This window comes from Impatiens glandulifera, chromosome 1 (genome assembly GCF_907164915.1).
Source record: "Impatiens glandulifera chromosome 1, dImpGla2.1, whole genome shotgun sequence".
In the NCBI taxonomy this organism is placed as follows: domain Eukaryota; kingdom Viridiplantae; phylum Streptophyta; class Magnoliopsida; order Ericales; family Balsaminaceae; genus Impatiens; species Impatiens glandulifera.
Window position 1 is genome coordinate 6,556,583 of NC_061862.1, and position 22,700 is coordinate 6,579,282.

Consider the following 22,700-nt stretch of genomic DNA (forward strand, 5'->3'; position numbering starts at 1 on the left):
CGATATCTATCGAGGCGTAGATGTGGGCAGTCGTCTTTGACTTTCACCATTCAGAAGTTTTACTAGCATAGGTTTTGGACTTCTTCTTGGGCCATGGATCAATCATGTTGATTTTTGGTTCGACATCATGGATCAGGTCTAGTAATGCGTCGACGTCAAAGGATGCTTCGTCGGTTGCGAGCATGTTGACTTGATGATCTAGTATCGGATGATATTTCCAACTTAACGATCACATTCTGATCAATCAAGTGCCATAATAGATGTTTGAGGGAGCTACAATTATTGGTAGTGTGACATTTTCTTGGTGGTAGTCACACCAAACGTTCTCATAATTTCCTAAGAATGGTCTATCCGTTCTTAGGGAGAGGGGTTTGATAAGATTCTTTTATTAGAGAATCTTCATCACTTTACTTAAAGTCATTCTTAGGTCGTTAAAGACTATAGGGCCTAGTTTGATGAAGGGTTTTTTTTGATAAAACCTAGTTTTTATCCCAAAACTCAAACATCATATCATACATCAAATCAATTAATTTTATCATTTAAATACCCAAACTACCCACTAACTAAATTTAATATTATTTTTTATTAATTACCTTGAATAAAAATTAAAACCCAATATAAATCTAACTATAACATATCATATTATATATTTATCATAACATTTAAATTTTAAATAATTCCAATAAATAAATAATTATACTAAAAAATAAAATTTATATATTTAAGTAACAAATATTAATTAATTTATAAATATACATTATCTAAATTAAATATTTATAAAAATATTTATTTTAACTTTTTTTTTATATAAACTAACTATAAACCATGATTCTAAATAAATATATTAATTAATTTAAGTTCATATTTTTTCAATTTAATATCATAAAAAAATATTATAATATAATTTAAAAAAATATATAAACGGAAGAGAAAGGAGGTGAAAAGATGAATTAGAAGAAATAAAATATTAAAATGATGTGATATTTTTTTACTGGATTATTTGGGTTATAGAGAGAACATGAATGAGATAGGATTTTGGATAAGGAGATGAGAGGATAAGATAGAAGAAAGTGAAAAATAAGAAGGGTAAAATTGGAAAAAAAAATTAAAAACTTGGGTTTTTTCCTTATTTGGTCAAATAGGTTTTTTTGGAACAAATCCAAGTATTACCCTAATAGCCCTTTCCTCAAACAAGACCTATGAGGTCTGGGTGCCTTTGGAGGTCTTTTGTTTCCTCGGGAAATGACTTGGAGGTGTGGTAGGTTTGACTACTTTTTCCTCTCTTCCTCCTTTCTCGATGCCATCATCGAGGTTATTGCTAGTTTTCAACAATTTCTTCATATTTTGAAATGTTTGATAGTGAATACAACATAATATCGTCCGTTAACTCTTTCCAAGATCATATCGATATGTCGTTGTTCGCTCGGGAGGGAATCAATTTCTTCGGCGACAACTTTCCATCTTTCGATAAACACAAAGAATTTCTCATTTTCTCATTTTTAATGTTCTTCAACCTTTTTTATGATCATTCGAGGTTGAGATGCATTGAGAAGCGTTATATGAACGTTGCAACCGGTTCCTCTATGCTTTATATATATACTATATTTTGATGGTGATACTAGCATAAAGTAGCGTCATCGAGGTACTAGGGAATTAGGTGGAGAACAGTAGGTTCTCCAAGTCACAAAAAAAGACTAATGGGTCGCTTTTTCCGATGTAGTTGGTGAATTTGGGTTTGTGACGTGACATGGAGTTTAAGCGTGCATTATTCAAACCCATTAATGTTTCAACTAGAATGATACATGAGGGGTCCTTGTTCCCTCGACGCATGTGGTATGTTACCTCCAAGATTTTTGAGGAGGCTTTACTTGGCATTAAGAAGAAGTGAGCTATTAGGATCGTTACCGTCATCATGAACAATCCTAAAGTCAAAGGGACTTCTCCATTTCTTATTTCCATCTTGGTCCATATCTGGAAGTCGATGTATGTCTTTGCAAGGATAATATCAGATATTGTCTTGGCATATCCGTACTCTTCTTTCAAAAGCTTGATTAGGGACATTGATTCTACAAATGATTTTAGATGTAGAACGTTCTTGTTGTCCATCATTAGGATAGCTCAGAATTCTTCTATGGTAGGGCACATTTGCCTTTCTCCCATGAAGTAGACCCGTTTTATGGGGTTCAACCTTCTTTACATTTGTATCATGAAGGTGGAGTTTATCTCGAAGTTTATGAACCTCGTAATGGTAATGAGTCCATAGGATCGATAGTTCCACTCGTTTTCATGGAAAGCATCAATCCATAGAATCAGTTCGACATCCATCAACATGGACACCGTCTATGATTGGAAATTTAAAATGTTTACAAAAGTGCGTTTGTTTTGAAAATAGGTAACATGTTTAAGATGCTCACTTAGACTATAACACATACACATAATACATATATATAGTCACATAAGGGTTGTAGTGACAAAGTTTTGGTTGTCTAGGCACGACAAACAACCGACTTGGTGATAGTATTAAGACTTTTTATTCTAAGGGGAATCATAAGAGAGTACCATTTGTCGATAGTGTAGGGGTAAATCCGTCTTCATAAATTAGGGAATATCAACTCAATTGGGAATTTTTCCCCACCTCCACAATCACTACGTCCTATCGGACGACTCATTCGTCAAAGGGTGGGGTCGATCTCGTGCATTATAGTTTTTTTTCTCGCAACATCTCTCGTTTTATAATAAGTTGTCATTCCTCAATGACAATCTTTGCACACAGGTGTAGAAGTATCGATCTCATTTATGTACTTCTTTGCAAGTAAGATGAGGGTGATGTACTCTTTATATGTAAAGACATTTGATAGGGTATAACATATGCATCTCTTAGGTGTTGTACCTTTTGAGACAAGCCTATTAAGTTGAAAACGTGATACAAACATTTCAAAAGCAAAATTTATTTTTGAGTTAAGAATTTGATCCCCAGTAGAGTCGCCATAAAGCTGTAATCCCTTGAAAAACTCTTTCCGTGGAAAAACTCGAGGTTCGAGAATTTCAACATCGATTTGCGTGTCAAGAATCTTTTTAAAATAAAACTTTATTTAAACAAATTTTGATAATTTCTAACAACTTTTAAAATTAATTATGAAAATAATTAATTTTTGTTCAAATTGGAATAATCCCTGGATTTGCATTTAATCAAATGATAATTTGATTTTTTTAAATTTGTTGTTTAAAATAATTTAAAATAATTAATTTAAAGAATATAATTAATTTAAAAATAGAGTCGCCAAATGATTTCTTAAATCAATAAAAAAAAGTGGCGTACATGTACAAACGTATTGGCTAGAGTTTATTTTATTTCATAGTTTGGTGATACTCGAGAAAAGGGACTTTCGCACTTCATCCTCTATACCCGTTTTAAAATGGTATCTACTTATAAATTTAGATTTTGAAAATCGGTTGTATAACATTTTATTTTAACCATTATTCTTCCAGTCCTAATCATGCATGAGGTTTGCGCGTTATTAAAAAACTATAAAAATAATTATTTAAATACTGGTACTTATTGTTGATGATAACTTAGGGAGGAAAATACCTATAGAATATTAGTCATTTAAAGGCATTATGGTTTAAACATAAATACCAAACAAGTCTAGATCAAAATATTATTTATGGAAATATCTCAAAAATATTTTGAAATCATTTTCTAAATTTTCGAGATTTTTAGAAAATGGTTTAAGATCCAAAATTATAAAAATAATTTTGGATTAAGAAATGAGAACCAAACAAGCATAAGACTGGTGCCCTAGGCCTTGGGTTTGTTTTCATCGGTTGGGGTTCAAGACCCTCGGTCGGACCCATCAGTTCTGGCTAAGAAGCATCGGTCGAGGTGTTAAAGCATCTCGGTCCTTAGTTGAGATTATCGGTAGGGGTGTAAAAACCACAGATCCTAGGTTAGCCCTATGCTAACTATATCGGTCCTAGGTTTTATAATTCTCGATCGGGGTCGAGATTCCTCCATCATTGGTTTGACCTCTCGGTCCTAGGTGGAAGTCATCAATTTTAGGTTCAAGAGTTACCGTACCTAGGTCTGACCTCTCGGTCGTATGTAAAAATCATCGGTCGGACCTCTCGATCCTATCTAGAGAACATTGTCGGACCTCTCGGTCGTCGATGAAGAACATCATTCGGACATCTCGGTCTTACTAACAAGCCTCGGTCGGATCTATCAATCCTAGGTCGAATATCTCAGTTAGACCTATCGGTCCTCAAGAACATTAAAATTGTAAGTTTTGTGATTTTGATGGAGACTTGGATTCTTTGATCCAAGGGCTTGGGTAACTTCACAAAGATCCTAGGAACATTTAGAACATCACCCCAATGTATCAATCGACCTAGGTGATGATCAATTTATTCAAAACAATTTGTAGCAAAAAATTAGGTTTTTTATTTTAAAACTGTTTTGAAGTGTAAGGGAGCTAGCCAATAGCTTTCTTATACTTCATATACTTGATTGATATCTAAACAAGAACACTGGTTGTTTGTTTGGACCAATTTAAAAACTCAAAATTTTCAATTATTTTGAAAGTTTTGATATTGATCAAATATGATTCAAACAGTTGTCGAACATCATTATAATCATGTTGAGAAACTTTCTCGACTATGATCAATGAGGATTAGCCAAAGAATAACAAACCTAATTTTTTAATTTTTCAAATTTAAATTTAGGTATTTTTGTTTAAAGTTGATTGATTGTTTCTAACATAAACAGATAGCTCATAAATAATTATAAGATCGATTTCCAATCATCAAATTCAAGAACCAAACATCAAGGATTTCGGTTACGCCTGATTACGATTTTATTTTTGTTTTAAAACTTTAAAGTTTTGTTTGAAAATGATTTTTTTTTCATTTTTTTGGCTTTGATTTTGATATTTTTTAAATACATAAAATATAAAAATAAATATTACAAATATTTTGCCAAATTATTTTTTTATATTTGTTTTTTGTAGACAAATTTAAATTTGTCAATGAGAAATATTAAAAATACTTTACCTTTCTCAAACAGTTAAAATAAAAATAATATATATTCATAAGTTTTATAATTATTAAATAAATAGTGTTAAATTTTTATATAAATTATTTTTAATTGATTAAATGTCATCAAATTTAATTTTTGTATATTTAAAATACAAAAGGTTATAATAAATTAAATTGTTTTATGTATAAAATTATATATTGTTATTAAATAATTTTAGTAAGAATCTAAATTAACTAACTAACCATTAACTTATATTTGAATCAACTAATTCATTTGTATCTATGCTCATTTATAAATATTTGATTTTATATAATCAAAATATACTTTAAGATACATGTTTCATTTAAAAATATTTAACCAATTAATTTTGGAACATCCATTTAATAGAATAAAGATAAGATATATGAATTTTTAATGAAAAAAATGTTAGAAACCCAAAATCAAACAATGTTTTTTGAAAATTTAACATCCAATAATGAACAATACTAAGAACAAATTTATGTTAATTATATTAACATTTCAATGACAATGATAAATGTGTCTGGTCCCAAAAATACAGGTGTCCCTTTTCAGTAGAAATGAATCCACGTGCAAGACCAATGGCGCACTAAAATGAAAGTCCAATAAAATCAACATGCATAAGAAATTACATTAGCATACGTACTAAAGAGAACCTGAATTAGCAATAGTGACGTTTGTGTGGATAAAACCGCGTTATTATAAAATATTCATATAAATCCATAAGCACCACTAAAAATAATAACAAATTATATTAAAATTTATTAAAAAGAACAAAAAAGACTAAAAAACATCTCACTTCTCTTATGGAGTTAGTTTGATATTGGTTTTTTTTTTTATAAAAAATAGTTTTAGAAAAGATAATTTGAGAAAAAATTGAATTTTTAGATATATTATCTAAATACTTTTATCATTGGTAGATAATAAAATTATAAAAAGATGCAATATAATAAATATAATGATTTGATTTATGATAAGATGGAAATGTGATGGATAAGGTTTGGATAAAATTTGCAAATAACAATCATGAAACAAACCCTTGTGTGTTATTATATTGTTTTTCTTAAATTGTGTGTTATTATCTTCTTCTTTTTTTTTTGTGTATTATCTTCCTTTTTTTCTTAAAATTGTGTGTATTATCTTTGTGGTAAAATCACAAAATTTGGAGAGCTATAAAAATTAGGGAGAGTCATTCTCTTTGAAGCTTGTGAAATTGAGAACTGATTCAAATGAAGAGGTTTGTATTCTTTATTACAAGTTCTATCTTTTTTATTTGGGTTTTATCTCTAATGATTGAAATATCAATATACTAATACATACTTATATCTTCACACAGATTCACTGAGCAGATCTTTGAGTTACTTACTGTGTTTATTGAACTGACCTTTGCTTCTTCTTCATCATTCCTCACCATGCCTTTGTCGGTGTTTCATGGAATGATTAGAACAGAGCTTGAATCTTTTCAAAGTTCAAAAGAAGAACAAACAACTTCTTCAAAGGGAAAGCAGATTGAAGATCCTCTTGTTGTTGAACCTATAAACGAAATATCTAAAATTAAAACTGAAACCGATGAGCCAATCGGTGTTTGTCCATTAGACTGTTCTGAAAATGATGCAGACGGGACTTCCGACAAGCCTAAGGTCGGTTTGAAGAGGAAGTCTCGTGAACTTGATGGATCTGAGGGCCCAAGAGATGTACGTTTTTAGTACCTTAAAAGATTCTAAACGTTATTTAATTCGTATTTTATGATTGTTCTGAAAAATTGTGCAGAATTTGAATGAAGATGTTGAAAATGGCCCTTCCAAGATAAACCGAGTTGATGAAGTTCGTAACCATTTTCATGGTTTTGGTTTTATAAATTTCGGTCAAATGTTTCTAATCTCGTACTAATAATCATTTACTTTTGATGTTGGATGATTGAAACAGAGAAAGAGAAGCAGAGACAGGATGAATGAAAAGTTGCGTAATTTGGAAGAACTCATACCTAATTGCACCAAGGTGATTTGTCTTACTATAATTTGTATGTAAAATATTGAAGAAGAAAAGAATATTAAAACTGAATTAGTGGAAATAATTATCCCTAATGCCTTAAAATTGAAATTAAACTTATCGTTACTCTTATTGTTTTATTTTTATATATTTCTTCATTAGTTTGTGTGTTGTTCCATCTAGAGAAACAAAAAAATATGTGATGTTTTTGAAAGTGTAGTCATAATCTTGGTCCTTTGTTTTTGTAAAGGATGACACAATTACATTGCTCGACGAAACATTCGAGTATATGAAGAAGCTTGAACATGAATTTCAGGTGCAAAAGTCTCATTTGTCTCGTTTCATTGCCTTCAACTAAGTAGTTTAAATTCAAGTAAAAAATAGTATTGTTCTTACTAAGTCTTTTATTCAGATTATGAAAACAATCACAACCAACTCATACAAGGGACAAATGATGCAGCCATCTTTAGTGCATCTTTTATTGGGCGGGCAAAGTTCATCAGAATCTCTCTCGACAATTTTGAATAAAATGAAGTCGGAATCAAAGTCAGATGTGGACGGAAATGTTTAATCAGGTTTGTGCATAAATTACTGTCTAAAAGATAAATAAATAAATAATTGTTTGGTCCAAAAAAATGTGTTTTTTAGATGTAAAATGTGTTGGTCCAAGAAAGAAAAATGTTTTTAGATGTAAAATGTAAGAGTTCATAACTGGTAGGATCAAAGATCTAACATGTTGGTCCATATAAAATGAATGAACTTGGAAGTTTGGAATTCTTTTAATTATTCTTTAATATTTTTTCTTTATATTTTCCATTGTTATTGACAATTAAAAAAGAAATTATTGATTTTATACTGTTATTCTCGTTTTTCAGGTTTGCGGGAGTTAGTCAAGTGTATTTTCATGCTCTCATCGTTGGACCTTATGTCGAAGTTGTATCTTATTTTATATTATCGTTTTCTAGAAAAAAAGAATTATGTTTACTCAGTCTAAGTTATGGATTTACTGAAAAATTAGGTTTGTTTATGTTTCTTCCATAACAGAAAATGAGGTTAAGTTTATGTTCCTTTGGCAGATGTATTATTATTAGTGTAGCATATCTAATATTAATAAAATGTATATTTTGTTTTAACTTTTTTGACTTTTGAACGAAATTTCTTTCAAAATTATTCAAAGATGTTTTATATGATTTATTTTGTAAAGAATATTATTTGTAAAGGAGAAAAACAATATTAAAGTTTCAAAGTCTGGCACCCATAATGAACAATTGATTTATGTGGATTAAAGAATACGAAAAGAGGTTAGAGTATGTTTTAATTGGCATAAATCTTACATTTATGACACTTCAAATTTTTTTTTTGGAAAAATGTTATATCGTTCATATGTGGATCGTAATTCTCATCGTGTATCTCGTCCATGATTTTTGTTGACTAAACTTGATCTATACAAAGCATGTTTTTCCTAGAAGATGTCTCCCACAACTACATAATTGGTGAAGCGCCTGTCTTTCCTTTTTCCAAAATGGGATGGGTATTCTCCTTTTTTGATGTAGCCTGGTATGGTTTAATATCAAGGCTTAATTACCTGCAACATCAGCGTCGACAATTGTTTGATTTTCATATCTGATTGCGTCTTTGCTGAATCTTGAGGGACTTGATTTTGATCTCCTCGAAATTTTTTTGTCATAGCCACAAGAGTTGTAAGCGCATTAGCAAACCTGTTATAACTCAGAGTATGAACAAAGGTGACACTTTTGAATTTGGCTATGAGTCGCGTAAGAAAAGAGTGATAGGGTTTAGGTTTTCATCTTTGATATGTCATTCACCGCTTGCTTGGGAAATTACCAGATTCAAATCCCCAATCACCTTGAGTCGTTGAGCGTCTTTCTCATAGGCCAGTTTGATTGTGAAGATGCAAGTTTCGTACTTAGCCTCATTATTGGTGACCGCATAGTCAAGTTTAACGAAGGCTGGATTATAAGTGTTTAATGGATCAATTAGGATAATGTTGATGTTGTAGCCCTACTTATCGGATGCACCGTCGAACATGAGTCTCTAGGCGTCGGATTAGACAAACATTATCTCATCGTCGGGGAATGCCATTTTTTCGTCTTCACTTTCAACTTTGACGTGTTGGTTGGCCAAGAAGTTAGCTACTACATTGCCCTTAATAGACTTTTGGGCATGGTGATTAAAAATGGGAAGCATGATCATAGTGGCCAAAATGTATCCTCAAAGATATCGCAAGAGGACATGGCCTCCTCTAGAAGGAGACTGAAGGATAATGCGAAACTCCTATATAATAGGAGTGATGTGGTGGCGTTTGATGACGTAGGTGCGAGTGCGATCACTCCACCTCCACTATATGTGGATCATTAGTTGTGTGTCCACCTCGACATGAGCAAGAAACAAGATATTTATCAAGTCATATTGTATGTACAATATACAATCCTCCCGATAGGAGGGGAGGTACATGGAGAAGAGATCAAAAGAGAGTAGATACATGCCTTACATTTAAACAAAAGGCTTGATTAGATTTAACACATTTTTTAGAAAACTATATTTTCAATTATGAGCGCCTATTTCTTTTAATCAATTCATGTGTGCATACCAAATATAAAACATAAATTGGTTTACAACAGGTGTTGTTGTAATGAAGAAGAAATATGGTGAGAAATTGGGTAGACAACATCGCCCCTATGATCGGATGTACTGTGTAGTTGATGGTACATCGTAGGCTTGTGAACCTATAGATATGTAGGTGACATTTGCACAACGCAGCAACATCTACACTATCTTAACAAGTAGAAGAAAGTGTACCTTGTTGGGTTGATTCCTGAGCAATTAATCAATTAGAATATGAACACATAGTTCACATTGTGTTTTCGGATTTCACACCCTCAAGCAATATTCTTGTGGGACAAGAAGTGTAACATCCTGAAATTACTTGTTTTGAGCTAAGCATCTTGTATCCCTAATAGAGTCGTTAATTTTTTATACGGTCATTTTGAAGGTAGGAGAAAAGTAAGAATCTCCTTCCTCCGCAAAGGCACATTACACTCCAGATGCCCTCTCTATCTTAATTTTCTTCATGAATTGAGTTGTGTATCTATATTGGATAGCTAAAACAAAATAAAACTTGTTAAATTAGGCTCGCTGAAACAACGACTTGACTTGTTTTGTATAGTCTATTCCGTTTATCTTTGAAGAAAGAATATAAAAATAATAAACATAATTAATATTAATTAACTTTAACAATTAGTGTGTTAATTTCCAGTTTTTTTCTTGATAAATTACTCTACATCAATAATAATACATTTTCTAATTTAAATTTTTTTCTTCCAAAATTTAACACAAATCATTAACAACACATTGAAGAATACATTTTAACTTAATATCAACTAATTTATTGGTCTCCTCTCTTTCTCTTGTGCTCCAAACAAGTTCCTATTTCTCCGTTCATTGACATTCTCAAAGTGCATTGCTCATGTTATTCAACCCCAAAGTACATGTTTATCTTGTATTGTCCTCAGGTTATTCCTCCAAAGTACATGTTGAGTTTGAATAGCCCTGACAATAGATTAAAAAATGAAAAAATTGTTAAAAACTTGAAAAAAAAATATTTACAGCAACACATATCACACCCAAACAAGTGAGTCTATGTAAACAAGGCTTGTTTGGGTGGTTCACAAAATTTGAAGAATTTAAACTATACCTTAATTTAGAATTGCAGCTCAACAGGATGTGCATGTTGTATTCTGGTTGTGGTTCAAACAAACATGACTTGTTGTGTTTCTTGTGATCCTTCTTGTCTTCTGTGTTGTTCAGAATTTGCTAGAAAAGCCTGTGATGCAACAAAACAATTATAACACGATTAGATTGAGCTACTATAAAATCAGGTGGTGATAAAAGGATTGATTTTGTTGTAAGAAATTTCAATCAAATACTTATATAAAGAAGAATAGAGAAAATAATTACCATCAATAGAACAACAAACCCAAATCTCATTTTAAGGCGCACCACACTAGTTATCATATATAAACCATGGTAGACATGAACTTTAACAGTTATATTTACATTGTATTTGAATTGTAAGATTCCTATTTCCACACCATATTGAAAATTTCTTTGAATTTTCATCTCCGAACCACTCTAGATAATCACATAACCAGAATTTTGATCGTTTTTGTATCCAACAAGGTGATCCAAGAAGAATAAGGGAATGGAAAGAAGACGGCGGCCGCCAAATAGAAACCCTAGGTAGGGAAATGGATCAAATAATTAGGTTGAAACCTAGTACACATTTTATATATGCGTCTGTATGTAAAAAAATCATTTAAGTCCCTAAATTATTTTAAACTTTTACAACTCTATCAAATATTAATAATTTATTAGTGTGTCGATATGTTCAAATGTTTTTCATTCTTTTATATTAATTTTTATCAATTTTATATAGTTCATTTTTTAAAATACTTATATTTTTTAAATCTTTGTCACAATTTTTATACAATCATGATTTATTAAAAGATTGTTAAAATAAAAAATTGAAAATAAATTTATTTTGTTTGTTATAAAATTATTTATTATGTTCAATTATTAAATTTAGTTTTTAGACGATCATAAGTGTAATTTTTTTATTTAATTTGATTAAATTAATTTTTTATTATAATTATTACAAAATTTTAAAACATCTTGATTTATTTTTTTTAAATAATACTAATGTGAAAACTCAAATTCATGACTTGAACTTAAGAATTTACAGCTAAATAGTGTATCTTCAAATTACTTTTTTATTCTTATAAAACATAATAAATTTATTTGTTTTCCTCAAATCATGGTCTATTATAAACATGATACAAATATATGAACTTTGTGCACCATAAAAGAAATAGCCTATTTGTTAGAAGGTCATTTTTTATTTTTTTAATATTATATTTTTTACTTTAATTTGAAATAAAGTAAAATATATTAAAGTTAATACTTCAAGAAAAAATAAATTTATTAATAGTCACATTTTGTTGATTTTTCATTTACAAAATAAAATCATTATAAATATTTAATTGACTTCGTTAAATATCTTATTTTAAATATTTAATATTTATGGATACATACTAAAAAGCACTTTTTTATAAAAAAAATAATAATAATAAAACATTTTATTGTCTAATAATAAAAAAAGGGTAAAAGCACTCTAATTTAAAAAAGGAAATATTATTAATACCAATTGGCAATTTGTTTAACAAGTCTACTCCCAAATTTATTTGTTCTCATGTTCCCTCTAGGGGCAAAAGTGAAATTGTATATTTATTTATTTTTTAAAAAAATGTTTGTTTTACCTCTCCCTTACTTGAGGGGAGCAGTGGATCTTTAGTAACAGAAGATTCTCCCCTTCATATCCTTAATTAAATTGTTATCTATTCATTTTTCTTTTAAGATCTTCAACATCATCTGACTTTGGTTTCAATTTGATTTAAATTGTTAAATATTAAATTATTTTTAATATTATGACTTTGGTTTCAATTTGATTTAAGTTGTTAAATATTAAATTATTTTTAATATTAATATAATGTGTATTAGTTAATAAAAGAATAAAATTCATAGTACTTCCACAAATGAAAAAAAAAGGTCTACTGTGACCATTTCCACCAATCGATACTATGAAGATAACACTGATTGGTTTGAAAACCTATCGATTGGTGTTTAAACCAGTCGATGAAAGACCATATGTAACATTGTTTGGTTTGAAAACCAATTGGTATACCCAAAAAAAAACCACAAAAAAATGGCTCTATCTTTTGGCGCGTTTATGAAGCATTAGTACCAATTGGTTGCTTTACCAATCGGTGAAAAACCCCTTAATACCGATTGATTGTTGTTCCAATCAGTGATACCTTTAGATACTAAAAATTGATACATCTACCAATAGGTGATTCTTTTAAAATTATCAAAAACAACTCGAGAGCTTCACTTGCTCCCGAGATCCCGATTTCTTCTTTTCGCATGCGCGTCGATGTCGTCCATTTCCTTTACCGCCGTCCAAGATTCTGATCGGTAAGATCTTCCTCCTTCCCTTTCCTTCTTCTTCGTTTATATCCGTCCAAGATACATTTTGTCTTTTCTTTTAGATTTGCAAATCTTCACCCTCCGTCATCTCCGCCTCAAGTCTCCAAGTAAGATCTTCTTTCGCCACAAATTGATATATACATATATAGGTTTAGGTTTATGTTTAATTAGATTTTGATATGTTTGTAGGTTTTGATAGGAATTAAGTTTTGATATGAAATAACTTTAATTAAACTAGACTATAATGAGCTACATGATCAATGCAATGGATAGTTTGCTCATATTTCTAATTTCATGACTTAGCTGTAAAACATGTTCATTTCCAATGCAATGGGATGAGTTTTGATTATAGAATTTCATGACTTATTGTTTAAAATTTCATGATTTATTGTGTAAAATTGAAAGAAGTTAATTTAGATGAATTGAGAATCGTTTTAAAATGAACTTAAGTGTGCAAACTTCTTTTTTCTTCATGAAATAATTTAAATGTTTTTCTCTTGAATTGCTTTGTGTACAGGAAGAAAAAGAAATGGTATTACAAGTTGTTATTTCTTAGTTCAAAATTCAATAATCGTTCGCAATTGTGTGGTCCTTGCATTGAATTAATGTAGTTGTTGGATATTATTTATTTTCGTTATCAAATTTAAGATTTTTTTAAAGTAGGATGATATGGTGTGCGGCTATGAATAGATTTAGAAATTCTAGTTGATTATTTACATAAATGCTACTAAATAGTAGATGATTTGATTTTTCATTCCATGTCTTTTTGGTTATGTGGTTGTTTGAGAGGTTTAATTAGGAGCTATTGAATCTCTTCCTTCGTCTATATATATTTTGAATCCTTGATTGAAGTGGGAGGAGCGCTAGATCGAGAAGTTGTTGAAGACGTCTTTTTTCTCGCACGACCTGAGGTCTTCTTCATTTGGAACCGGAGTTTTTCCTCGAATCCAGGTATTTAAACTAAAATTCTTAGGTCATAGTTGAAATTATTAATTAAATATTATGTGTTTTGATATTTTATTTAGGTTATGATATTGATTTAGGTTATTATATTTGATTTAGGTTATGATATTGATTTAGGGCGTACTTGGTACGTGATTTTTGTACTCCGGAATAAAAAAATAATTAAATATAGGTATTTGGTATGTGGTTTTAATTAATGAACAGTAAAATGAATCTGTGTATTTGGAATCATTCAATCCCCTCAAAGTTGGGGTAATAAAACTCATTTCGAGACTCTCTTCCATATGATTCTCTCTCCACTCTCATTTTTACTCCTCGTCCATTCCTCCTCTCCTCTCTCCATTATTTATTTTTCTTTTTTATTGTCTTCTCTATTCTTTTTCTTTTTCCATATTTTTTGGACAGGTTCTATTTCTGATATTAGTACATATAATTTTTATAGATTCATTAAAAATAAAATTGGGCAGATCAAATTATTATAACTTGATTTTCTTTTATTTGAGTGAATATATATAAATTGCTTTTTGTTGAGTGTAATTTAATATCTATTTATTAGTTCTCATTGTTTTATTTAACATGATATTTTATAATTCTAATAATTTTAATTTAATTAATTTTAGTATAAAATAATATTTTTTTTCATATCAAAATAAAATGTCAAAATATATTGACATAAATTAATAATTATCAAAATAAGTTTTATTCAAATAAACACTTTTTTAATTAAATTCAAATAAACACGTTAAAATTTATTATATAAACCAACCAAATTACACTAATAATAATTAACAAATATATATAAAAAGAGAATAAAAAATTAAATATAAAACTTATTAATATATTTTTTTGGCTAATTATTTCTCTTTTCTTATTTATTTATTTATATATATATATATATATATATATATATATATATATATATATATATATATATATATATATATATATATATATATATATATATATATATATATATATATATATATATATATATATATATTGAATTAATTGATTTATTTATACAGAATCGAACAAATACAACACCAACTCAAATCTCATTAATGAGAATAAAACAAGGGACCCTCCAATACTAAAAAAGTCATGGTAAACAAATAATGGTCAAAAAGAAAAAGGTAAAAAAAAAAAAACCAAAGAAATAATTAGAATATACATGTAAGAGGGCATCCAACTAAAAGATCTATTTCAATGACTCTTTATTGAAAAATAACTCTAGATCTGGAAACATTGTCTCATTTGCTGCTAAGAAGATGACAAACTTTAGAAATGATCACGAAGATAATGAGAATGTAAGAGTAACAAACAACTCGTCAACCACTAGAAGGGAAGAGCAGTAAACGACCTACCAACCGTTGAAAATATTATTCGGATTATAAAAATTCGAAATGAAAAATATGATCCGTCTAAATAAGATACGGAATCAAACAAAATACAACAATTCAAATCTGAGTGATGGAAATAATAACAATGCACCCTCCAATACTACAAAAAGTCATTGAAAATAAATAATTGTCAAAAAAAAAGTAAGAAACTCAAAAAAAATAATGAGAGAATACATGTAATAGGGCATTCGACTAAAAGATCTATTTCAATGGCTCTTTATTGAAAAATGAAAAATAACTTTAAATATGGAAACATCGTCTCATTTGCTATTAAGAAGATGATGAACTCGAGAAATGATCCCTAAGACAATTAGAAGGTAAAAACAACAAATGACCCACCAACCGTTGGAAGGGAGTAGCAGTAAACGACCCACCAACCACTGAGAATATTATTCGGATTATAAAAATACGAAATAAAAAATCTGGTCCGTCTAAACACGATACGAAATCGAACAAAATACAACACCTGATCAAATCTAAGTGATGATAATAAAAACAAGAAACCCTCCGATACTAAAAAAATCATGGAAAAGAAATCATTGTCAAAAAGTAAGAAACTCAAAAAAATAATGAGAGAATATATGTAAGAGGGCATCTGACTAAAATATCTATTTCAATGACTCTTTATTGAAAAATGAAAAATAACTATAGATTTGGCAACATCATCTCATTTACTGCTAAGAAGATGACGAACTCGAGAAATAATCACTAAGACAACAGAAGGTAAGTACAACAAATGATCCGCCAACCACTGAATGGGAAGAGCAGTAAACGACCCACCAACCACCCAGAATTTTTTTTATTATAAAAGTTATAAAATAAAAAATTCGATCAGCTTAAACAAGATACAGAATCGAACAAAATATAACACCAACTCAAATCTAAGTAATGAGAATAAAAACAAGGCACCCTCCAATACTAAAAAAGTCATCCCCTCTTCTAGCCTAGTGGCAACAAGAGGTGGATATCCCCCAGGCCTCCATGAGGTCCTGGGTTCGAGCCCGTCAGGCGACAAGTTTTACGCCTGGTTAATTGGTTAAGTATGTTTGCGGGCTATGTAATTAACCCGCGGGGATTAGTCGCACTCCATAAGAGTAGCGGAACCCAGCGTTCTCAAAAAAAATACTAAAAAAGTCTTGGAAAATAAATAATTGTCAAAAAAGTAAGAAACTCAAAAAAATAATGAGAGAATACATGTAAGAGGGCATCAACCAAAAATATCTATTTCAATGACTATTTATTGAAAAATAAAAAATAACTCTAGATCTAAAAAGATTGTCTCATTTGTTGATAAGAAAATAACCAATTAGAGAAATGATCACTAAGACAATTAGAAGGTGAGAGCAATAAATGACACGCCAACCCTTGGAAGGGAAGAGTAGTTAACGACCCACCCAACACTAAGAATATTATTCGAATAATAAAAAATTGAAATGAAAAATCAAATCCGCCTAAACAAGATACAAAATCGAACAAAATACAACATCAACTCAAATCTGAGTGATGAGAATAAAAACAAGGCACCCTCCGATACTAAAAAAGTCATGGAAAAGAAATAATGGTCAAAAAGTCAGAAACTCAAAAAAATAATGAGAGAATATATGTAAGAGGGCATCCGACTAAAATATCTATTTCAATGACTCTTCATTGAAAAATGAAAAATAACTATAGATTTGGAAACATCGTCTCATTTATTGCTAAGAAGATGACGAACTTGAGAAATAATCACTAAGACAACAAAAGGTAAGAGCAACAAACGACCCGTCAACCGCAGAATGGGAAGAGCAGTAAACGACCCACCAACCGCTGAGAATTTTTTTCGATTATAAAAATTCAAAAATGAAAAATCCGATCAGCTTAAACAAGATACGGAATCGAACAAAATATAACACCAACTCAAATATGAGTGATGAGAATAAAAATAAAGCACCCTCCAAGACTAAAAAATTCTTGGAAATAAAATAATTGTCAAAAAAGTAAGAAACTCAAAAAAATAATGAGAGAATACATGTAAGAGGACATCCAACTAAAATATCTATTTCAATGACTATTTATTGAAAAATGAAAAATAACTCTAGATCTAGAAACATCGTCTCATTTGTTGATAAGAAAATGACGAATTAGAGAAATGATCACTAAGACAATTAGAAGGTAAGAACAATAAACGACACGCCAACCGCTGGAAGGGAAGAGCAGTAAACGACCCACCCAATGCTAAGAATATTATTCGGATAATAAAAATTTGAAATGAAAAATCAAATCCGCCTAAACAAGATACGAAATCGAACAAAATACAACACTAACTCAAATCTGAGTGATGAGAATAAAACAATGCGCCCTCCGATACTAAAAAATCATGGAAAAACAATAATGGACAAAAAAAATAAGAAACTCAAAAAATAATGAGAGAATACATGTAAGAGGGCATTCAACTAAAAGATCTATTTCAATGACTTTTTATTGAAAAAATGAAAAATAACTCTTAATATGACAACATCGTCTCATTTGCTGTTAAAAAGATGACATACTCGAGAAATGATCACTAAGACAATCAGAATGTAAGAGCAACAAACGACCCGTCAACCATTGGAAGAGAATAGCAGTAAACGACCCACCAACCACTAAGAATATTATTCGGATTATAAAAATACAAAATGAAAAATCTGATCCGCCTAAACAAGATACGGAATCGAACAAAATATAACACCAACTCAAATCTGAATAATGATTATAAAAACAAGGCACCCTCCGATACTAAAAAAGTCATGGAAAAGAAATGATGGTCAAAAAATTAAGAAACTCAAAGAAATAATGAGAGAATACATGTAAGAAGCATCCGACTAATAGATCTATTTCAATGACTCTTTATTGAAAAATGAAAAATAATTCATCTGGCAACATTGTCTTATTTGTTGTTAAGAAGATGATGAACTCAAGAAATAATCACTAAGGCCTTGTTCGGATTGGGGTTTTTGAAAAAACCTAGAGAGGGAAAAATGTAATAATTGGTGATGATTTTGAGAAAGTGATGATTATTTTTGGTAAAAAGACTTAAAGGGTATTGATATATATAAATAAAATAAAAAATAATAATTTAAAATATAGGGTATTTTAGTATTTTGGTTAATGAAATGAGTGATGTGATTGTTGAGAAGTGATTGATTGAAAAATTGTTTTGAGATAGGTTTTTTAAAAAACCCAAAGAGAACAAGGCCTAAGACAATAGAAGATAAGAGTAACAAACAATACATCAACCGCTGGGAGGGAATAGTAGTAAACAACCCACAAACCGCTGGTAATATTATTCGAATTATAAAAATTCAGAATGAATAATCCGATACGCCTAAATAAGATATCGAATCGAACAAACACCAATTCAAATATAAGTGGTGAGAATAAAAACGAGACACCTCCGATATTAAAAAGAAAGCTCGAAAAAACTTTTGTAGAGCTATTTAAAGTAAGAAACCGTGTAGTTTATTGTCTATTTTTAGTAATGTATATGCATATGAATAGAAAGGTTATTGAAAGAGATAAGACTAAAAATGTGTCTTAACTCTTAACAAGCGGTTAGAGGTTTATGATTAACTTGGCACTGTAAATCCTGTTGGCGGCCATTAAGATTTTGACGGAGGAAGGAGAAGAAGGATAAATCAGCTGAAGACGGACCAGACATTTCCACGTTGCAAGATTATATTGTGGTTTTCCTGGGGTTTTAGGGTATATTCTTCACTCCATTCTCTTATCCGTTTTCCTCACCTCCTCCTCTCTGTAATGGCACTTATCTCTCTCCATACACTTATAACATCATACTCTCCTTCCTCTACTAGCTTCCACCTCCTTCTTTCCCATTTCCATGGCGAATATCTCAGTCGAAAAAGAGCTAAAGTCAAGAGACTCTTCATTGTATCCGCAGCGCATTCCAATGCCAAAATTCTCAAGACTAATCGAGGCAGGTCTAGATACGACGTCAACCTATCGTCTTACGACAGCGACGAATCCGGAGATGAGGAAGATGACAGTAGAGATGACTGGATTAATGAGGTATCGTCTTCATTGAGTTTTCATACTGGATTAAAGATTTTGCTTCCTGCTGTAAATGAATTCTCGAATTAGCTCATAGTTTATTGTCAATTTATGATTTCGCCTTTTAATAACATGACAGGATCAATTTGTGCCAATGAAAGAATTCAGCTCCAGTAAACAGAGATACAATTTGGGGAATATGACCAAAGGTATATATATATATATAATCCTTAAACCCTAGCTAAAAATCCATACATTCTATACCAAGTGGTGGTGATGATGATGATGATGATGATGATGATGATGATGATGAACTAACTCTTCTTTCTGTCTTTGCAGGTAACCGTGCAGAAACAACGTGGAATGCAAATTTATCGAAACATGCTAGTTTTGAAATTGATGTATCCACATCAGTTGTTGAAGGTAACAATGGTAGGAATTCCTCAGGGATGAGAAACAATGGTGCAGTTAACAGAGAAAATGTATGATTTATCTAGCAGAAACTACTTATATAATAGGTTCTTAAAGTGAATTGTGATTGATTGCCTTTGCAAATTGCAGCTGAAGAAGATGACAAGCTACTCCACAAAGACCAAGTATCCTCGTCTGTCAGAAGAATTAGATTTAGACGAGAAATGGATTCCCCTTCTCGATTATCTAACCACATTTGGACTTAAAGAGTCGCACTTCATTCAAATGTACGAGAGGCACATGTCGTCCCTTCAAATGAACGTGACGTCTGCACAAGAACGACTCGAATACCTGTTGAGTGTCGGTGTCAAACACAAAGACATCAGGAAGATACTGTTGAGACAACCTCAGATTCTAGAATACACAGTTGAGAAGAATCTGAAATTGCACGTGGCGTTCTTGGAGAGTTTGGGAATACCCAACACTAGAATAGGGCAGATAATCACGGCTACCCCTTCCTTGTTTTCGTATAGCGTTGACAATTCTTTAAGACCGACTGTGAAGTACTTACTGGAAGAAGTTGGAATAAAGAAGAGTGATCTGGGTAAAGTTGTACATCTGAGTCCTCAAATCCTGGTTCAAAGAATAGACAGTTCATGGACAAAGCGATTGAGTTTTCTGGCAAAGGAATTGGGAGCTTCTAGAGATAGTGTTGTAAAGATGGTCAGAAAACATCCACAACTCCTCCATTACAGCATTGAAGATGGATTGTTGCCCAGGATTAATTTTCTGAGGAGCATTGGAATGCGTAATTCCGAGATATTGAAAGTACTAACAAGCCTTTCACAGGTAAATACAAGAAACTACTCTAGTTACTTTAATACAGACTAGCTTCAGCTGAGGGTTGATTTACTTTTATGTAAAAATGCAGGTTTTCTCATTGTCCCTGGAGAACAATTTAAAACCAAAGTACATGTATTTGGTCAATGAACTTGGAAATGAGGTTCAATCCTTGGCCAAATATCCAGTTTATCTGAGTTTGTCTTTAGACCAGAGGATTCGTCCACGTCACAGGTTTCTGATTGCATTAAAAAAGGCTCCAAGGGGGCCTTTTCCTCTGAGTTCATTCGTTCCCTCAGATGAAAGCTTTTGCGAGCAATGGGCTTGCACGAGTGTTGATAAATATCTGGCATTTAGGCAGAGATTACTAGTAAGGGAGTTTGCTCACAAGAATGAGAGATAATTTGAAGATTTATCTCATCTGACTTATCTAAAGAAGGAATGCTCTTACTACACCGCCCACGTCATATATAGCAGTTGTTGAGTTTGCTATACTCAAGTTCATAATGAAACTTATACGTCCAGAGAATGTGGTACGAAAATCACTTGACGGTTCCTAATTCCGAAATTAGTTGTTAGGTCTTACTTATATTCCAATCTTTTTATTTACTTGCAGGAGAAAAATGCAGGGTTCTTCTCTCTGGAATTTTTGGGTTGAGTTTACTGACTATCTATACCGTGTTGTAAAACAAATAGAGTATTCTTATACCATTTGAATGAGGTGAAAATGTAACTTCTAAATCATTCTCTCTATAATTGTGTATTTTGGTGCAGCATATTACTGCTTTTTTGTAGAATATATGCTGATTGGGCTTGTGATGAATGATTTTTTTACTTATGAAAGTTCAAACCAAATCATTGCAGGCTAAATTGAAACTACTACAATTTATGACAAGTTTGTAGCTTTCCAACTAATTAGGTACGTCTAATGGTTTGTTTGTATGTGAACTGAATAGTGAATACTTGTTTTTGAGATGAGGTTCTATATAGATGAGTTTAACAATAAGTTTTGTACCTATCTTAAGTTGAATAGATATTCATATCGGATTTCTGTTTCATTGATTATGTGAGTTGTTCCTTTGAATTTGAGTTGTTTTTAGATTCAAATAGGTAAGAAATTTTAAAGGTAAGATTATTCGTTGATTCATAATCAGCCATAACAGGTATTTCCATATGGGTATGAGTTAATCAAAGTAAAGAAAAAACAAAACTCAAAGTAGATAAAAAAAAAAAAAAAAACACTTCAGAAACAACATCCTCGAAGCTCCAAAAATACAAGGTTTTCGATGGGCAGAGCTGAGTTTCCTCATCCGATATGTCTCGATCATGATCGAGCCTTACCCATTTCTCCCCTCATAATTGTTATCTATAGATTTCTTTATCAAGTTTTGATTTAGGATGATTTTCTCATGTTCTTGATGTAAAATCACTTCATCAATTTCACTAAAGGTCGAAATCATTGATCCATGAAAAGAATTTACATTGTGCAATCTCATGCATGGATAGATTCTCTTGTATGTCTCCTCTACAATCTTACTTGGGGGCGACACGTTGAAGATGGACCTGTTGAGAAAAGATATTCTAATCATTGTATGGAAGGAGAGAGAATGAAAGAAAGTGTTTTGAAGCATGCCTAACTTGTGGGGGGCCATTTTTCTTTCTACATTTCAAATTCGATGGCTTTTTTTTTCTCTCTTTTCTTAAAGCATACAGTAGTAATACAAGAAAGCGTGAAACTGGAGATGTTATTCATCTCCTACAAAATCACTTTTTCTCCCTCATCCACGACCATAGACTCACTCCATGACAAAATTGAGAATCGATATTTGTAGAGATTTGGACCATAGTGATAGTGTATTTCACAAAGATTCCTTCCACCTATCATATGATTGATTGAACTTATCTACCTTCATTTGAAATGACTCATCCTCTTTCATTCAAGTCCAATTTCTATA

The 22,700-nt window shown here is 30.9% G+C and overlaps 1 protein-coding gene across 2 annotated transcripts; it reads left to right on the plus strand.

Annotated features, from left to right (window-relative positions):
* The first annotated feature begins 19,173 nt into the window (after positions 1-19,173).
* On the plus strand, positions 19,174-21,790 carry LOC124921651 (transcription termination factor MTERF9, chloroplastic-like). 2 transcript variants are annotated; one of them, XM_047462335.1, is made up of 7 exons: positions 19,174-19,512; positions 19,634-19,703; positions 19,834-19,976; positions 20,056-20,754; positions 20,837-21,278; positions 21,362-21,466; positions 21,610-21,790. In XM_047462335.1, the coding sequence occupies exons 1-5, from the start codon at positions 19,243-19,245 to the stop codon at positions 21,146-21,148; spliced, it is 1,494 nt and encodes a 497-aa protein (XP_047318291.1). In that variant the 5' UTR covers positions 19,174-19,242; the 3' UTR covers positions 21,149-21,278; positions 21,362-21,466; positions 21,610-21,790. The 2 variants fall into 2 exon arrangements, with proteins under 2 accessions (XP_047318291.1, XP_047318290.1); XM_047462334.1 differs by lacking the exon at positions 21,610-21,790 and having other exon boundaries at positions 21,362-21,568.
* The last annotated feature ends 910 nt before the right edge of the window (positions 21,791-22,700 follow it).

Coding starts and splice junctions, on each gene's coding strand:
- LOC124921651 (XM_047462335.1), top strand. CDS start 19,243: ATGGCACTTATCTCTCTCCATACACTTATAACATCATACTCTCCTTCC. Junction 19,704..19,833: donor TTTGGGGAATATGACCAAAG/GTATATATATAT, acceptor CTGTCTTTGCAG/GTAACCGTGCAGAAACAACG. Junction 19,977..20,055: donor GTGCAGTTAACAGAGAAAAT/GTATGATTTATC, acceptor TGCAAATTGCAG/CTGAAGAAGATGACAAGCTA.